The 5,000-nt window shown below is 53.1% G+C and overlaps 1 protein-coding gene across 1 annotated transcript in view; it reads right to left on the reverse strand.

The window, feature by feature from the left end:
* Positions 1 to 2,576: 2,576 nt before the first annotated feature.
* The window catches only part of KCNJ12 (potassium channel, inwardly rectifying subfamily J, member 12), a 35,376-nt gene continuing 32,952 nt past the window's right edge, over positions 2,577 to 5,000 (reverse strand). The window contains exon 2 of the mRNA XM_014936460.1: positions 2,577 to 4,735. Within this exon, the coding sequence (XP_014791946.1) occupies positions 3,288 to 4,577 (1,290 nt within the window). The 5' untranslated portion in view covers positions 4,578 to 4,735 and the 3' untranslated portion in view covers positions 2,577 to 3,287. The remainder of the gene's footprint in view (positions 4,736 to 5,000) is intronic.

Genomic DNA, 5,000 nt, shown 5'->3' on the forward strand with positions numbered 1-5,000 from the left:
AAACCATCTCCCCCGGGAGCAAAGGGACTGGTGATGGGATGGTGTTTGTGTTCGCTGCCTCAGAAACACAAATGTCGTGGCTGGAGCCTGATGGCATATCCCCAGGTGTCCCCGATTTTGGGGACAGCCCGTTTGGGGTGCTCGGTGCCGAAATGGCTGGCTCCCCCTCAGCGCTGCCCCTGGGGATGTTTTCTCCCCGTGGCTGGTTTTTAGGGGAAGCCAAAAATGGAGCAGCCCCTTGGTGGGCAGCACGGGATGGTGGTGATGGAGGCTGGTGGGAAGAAGCTCTGTGGGGACAAAGCCCTGGTCCCCGTCCTGCAGCCAGCGAGACGCGATGCTCGGGGGCACAGGGCAGTGGTGGGGGGGACACACCGGGGCAGCCGCTCCCCAGAGCCCTCTGCAAGAAGGAGATGGGGATGAGGGACACAGGAGAAATCCTGCCTCTGCCACCCATGTTTGGACATGCCACAGCAAGTTGTCACCCTGGGACACGGCTTCCCTGTTGTGGGCAGGGGGGAGAAAAGCACCGGGAGCCCCTCACAGCTGAAACACTGCCAGGGACCCCGCGCTGGACCCCCTTCTCCCCAAGGCTGGGTGCTGCCAGGGCTCTCCATCCAGGGTTGGGTGCGGGATGCCCAGGGGTACCAAAGCCTTTCCCATGGCCACGGGGAGCAGGGAGCCAGATTTTTGGCTCCCAGAGCACCAAAGAGCAGCAGGGCCGGGATGAAGGGACCCACAACCTGCCTCTTCCCAGCTCCTTCCCTCTGTGCAAAGGTGGGGAGCAGGGCAGGAGCAACGGCTTCCCACCCACGGGGTGGTTTGCCTTGTGCCGTAGCACGAGCTAAACCAAAATGCCATCAAGGTCAGCCCAAAACATGATGAGTGGTGGGATGAGGGGGCTGCCAAAGGGGGCAGAGCGAAGGGGATGTCACCCCAGAGGGAGGATGCAAGCTGGGGGGAGGGCTGGGGCACGGGATGAGTTTGCATCTCTAAGGCACAATCCACCTTGAGGCTGGGACGCGGGGATGGGTTGAAGCGCAAGACGGGGTGGTTTTCTCGACTGGCATCTGTTGTTTTGGGGAAAGCATCTGCCTCTGAAGCAGGACTCTCCAGGGAACGGGGAATTCATAAATCCCAGCCTGGCACGGAGACGGTGCTAGAAGAAGCGTAACTCAACAAGATGACTTTCACATTGATTTCCATGTTTGACATGATTTTTCAAGGGAGAAAATACCAAATCGCTTGGCAAAGTGGACAGCAGCAAGATGTGCACCTTTTTTTTAATAATTATTATTTATTCAAAAGAACCTAAAACCACTTAAAAGCATTTTTTTTAAAAAAATAAATAAGTAGTGCGCACACAAAATCTCCCTGCCCCGGGGAGAAGCACCGGGAGCCCCTCACAGCTGAAACACTGCTGGGGACCCCGCACTGGACCCCCTTCTCCCCGAGGCTGGGTGCTGCCAGGGCTCTCCATCCAGGGTTGGGTGCGGGATGCCCAGGGGTACCAAAGCCTTTCCCATGGCCACGGGGAGCAGGGAGCCAGATTTTTGGCTCCCAGAGCACCAAAGAGCAGCAGGGCCGGGATGAAGGGACCCACAACCTGCCTCTTCCCAGCTCCTTCCCTCTGTGCAAAGGTGGGGAGCAGGGCAGGAGCAACGGCTTCCCACCCACGGGGTGGTTTGCCTCGTGCCGTAGCACGAGCTAAACCAAAATGCCATCAAGGTCAGCCCAAAACATGATGAGTGGTGGGATGAGGGGGCTGCCAAAGGGGGCAGAGCGAAGGGGATGTCACCCCAGAGGGAGGATGCAAGCTGGGGGGAGGGCTGGGGCACGGGATGAGTTTGCATCTCTAAGGCACAATCCACCTTGAGGCTGGGACGCGGGGATGGGTTGAAGCGCAAGACGGGGTGGTTTTCTCGACTGGCATCTGTTGTTTTGGGGAAAGCATCTGCCTCTGAAGCAGGACTCTCCAGGGAACGGGGAATTCATAAATCCCAGCCTGGCACGGAGACGGTGCTAGAAGAAGCGTAACTCAACAAGATGACTTTCACATTGATTTCCATGTTTGACATGATTTTTCAAGGGAGAAAATACCAAATCGCTTGGCAAAGTGGAAAAAAAATACCGACATTTGAGAGCTTGCCACTCTCCTTTTTGTGCTTTTCGCTATTTAATCCTAGTTACAGTGAAACTTATGAATTCCCCGCCAGAGACGTTGGGGTAGACCCAACACTTCAGCAGCTGATGCCCCAGACCCAATTTCCACCTTGAAGATCAATATTTCCAGAAACTGGCTAATTACCCTGTTTACACTGCTTCTTTCTATCCCAGTCTGCTTTTTTCTTATTAGCTACTTTGCCAGTAATTATGCTGCTCGCTTTCCCTGCCACAGACCTTCAGCCACTTATGTCTGTTTTCTGCCTACAAAGCCATGCCAGTGGAAAAAAACCACCCCAAAATTGGATGCAGTCTTGACTTCTAGCTTTTGCAGCTGCCCAGCAAGTCACCTCCTCAAAGAACCCCGGTGGCTTATTCATTCCCTTGTTCATTTTTAAAAAATACTGAATCACTTCTTTCAGATTTAATATTATTATTATTATTGTTATTATTATTATTATTATTATTATTTTGGTAAACAGTCTCCCAAACGGTACGGTGAAAAAATTAAAAACCCTCTCACCTCCCTCCCCCCAACAATTTTCCCCAAATTAAAAAGAAGTACGTTAATGTTGCATGTTATTTCAAGTGTTGTTCTTGTGCAACTGAATCAGACCGCCTGCTGGAAGGAGCAATTTTTTTTTGTTGTTGCTGCTCAGTTAAAAAATAAAAGGAAAAAAAAAAAAGAAAAAAAGAGAGAGAGAAAGATTTGTTTCCTGATATTTCCTCTTTTTGGATCTCGCAGTGCTCGGCTCCAAGAAAACGCTGGCGTTTTCCCCGCAGGGAGAGCAAAGCCCCACGGGGCCGTACGGGGCGAGCTCCTGCCCGCGCCCCACAGACCCTCCTCTCTCCATCCATCCATCCGTCCGTCCGTCCGTCCGTCCCCCCAGAGCTGCCGGCCCCGCTGCGGGCGCCGGGCGCGGGCGACGCGCCGTGGCCTGCCGCCGTCCCCTCCTGCAGACCGCTCAGTGGTTATTGCGATGAAACTGAAAACTATGAACGATACTAATTTCTCAAGCATTCCTATGGCACTTGCATTGTTCTGCATAATTTGAGCGGGTTGTAGGGGAAGAGATTTAGAGGAGGAAAAAAAATACCCTCGGAAAAGTCAATGGAAGGACCAAGAGTCATATTTCGGACTCCCTCCTGTACGACCGCTGATCCAACGCTATTGTGGCTTGAAGCCTATCGAACTCGTGCCTGTTGTCCGGGCTCAGGTCCTCCAAACCCCGGCTGTCGTCATCTTCCTCTTCCTCATCGCGGCTCATGAAGGCCAGCTCGTTCTCGTAGCAGAAGGAGTTGGTGCTGGGCAGCAGGAATTTGTTCTCCACCAAGTCCTTGGCGCTGCAACGGGGGGTGGACGGGACCTCGTAGGTTTTGTGGAAGTGGGAATAGTCTACTTTGTACTGGTTTTTCTCCTCAAACAAGACAGGCTCGAAGCGGTGGCCCCAGAGGATCTCGCTGGCCAGGTAGGAGCTCCGAGCTTGCGTTGTCATAGCCGTGGCTTCTACCATGCCTTCCAGGATGACCACGATCTCAAAGTCATCTGTCTCCAAGTCCTGGCGGCTGATCCCGAACAAGGGGCTGTCTTCGTTGATCTCGTGGAGAATGGTGATGGGAGACACCAAGAAGATACGGTCCAAGCCTTTGTCAAACCCCACGTCAATGTCTATTTGGTCGAGCGGTATGTACTCCCCTTCTTCTGTGATCCTGGGCTTAATGAGCTGAGCTCGTACGTGGGCTTCTACTATGTGGCTTTTCCGGAGGTTCCCAACTCTCCACATCAGGCAGAGTTTTCCATCTCTCATTGCCACTACTGCGTTATGGCTGAAAAGTAATGTCTGGGCCCTTTTTTTGGGCCTGGCCATCTTTGCCATTATTGCACCAATCATGAAAGAGTCAATTATACACCCCACAATGGACTGAACCACCACCATGAAGACCGCGAGCGGACACTCCTCCGTCACGCAGCGGAAGCCGTAACCAATAGTCGTTTGGGTCTCAATGGAGAACAGAAAAGCAGCCACAAAGCCATTGACCTGCAGAACGCAAGGCTTGAAGGTATCATCTCCACCCGGGTTTTCTAGATCTCCATGAATGAGTGCAATTAGCCAGAAAATCAGCCCAAACAATAACCAGGACACCAGAAATGCCAGGGAAAAGAGCAAGAGCATATACCTCCAGCGAATGTCAACGCAAGTGGTGAACATGTCTGCAATGTACCTCTGTGGCTTGTCGTCCATGTTGGTGAACTCCACGTTGCACTGACCGTTCTTCTTTACAAATCTGTTCCTGCATTTCCTCCTGGTGTGGATTTTCCCATTGCCAAAGCCGTTGATACCTGGCATGGTGGTCAACCTCAGCCCGTCTTCCTCGGAGGACACGATGCTGTAAGGGTTGACTCTGCCTGCGGTCATCCCTGAGCCAAGCCCACAGTGAAGGTGAAGGGTCTTGCGACTCCCAGCGTCCCCCTGGCCCACCCCTGCCCACCCCCCAGATTCTCTTGCAGTGGAAGAGAAGTCCCAAGCTTCCACGTCTTGGCTGCCACGTCACCACGAGGATCCCGTGAGAGGCTCTGCAATGAGAAAACAAAGACACGGTTGTTACCTCTAGTGGCAAAGGGACCCAAGAAGGTGTTTAGCCATGGGTCTGATGTGGTGGGTGGCTGCATACTGAGCGAGGACCCCCCCAACTGTCCTTACTCTCCTTCCCATGGCTAGGCTGTTCCCAAAAACCACACATGAGGAAGGAAGGAGGTCTTAGACTTTGTTTTTTCATACTACAATGTGAGCGAGCAAACGTTGCTGGGGAGATACGGCATTTGTGGGAACCCTCAATGA

Source organism: Calidris pugnax, unplaced genomic scaffold (assembly GCF_001431845.1).
Source record: "Calidris pugnax isolate Ruff unplaced genomic scaffold, ASM143184v1 scaffold17, whole genome shotgun sequence".
Taxonomy (NCBI): domain Eukaryota; kingdom Metazoa; phylum Chordata; class Aves; order Charadriiformes; family Scolopacidae; genus Calidris; species Calidris pugnax.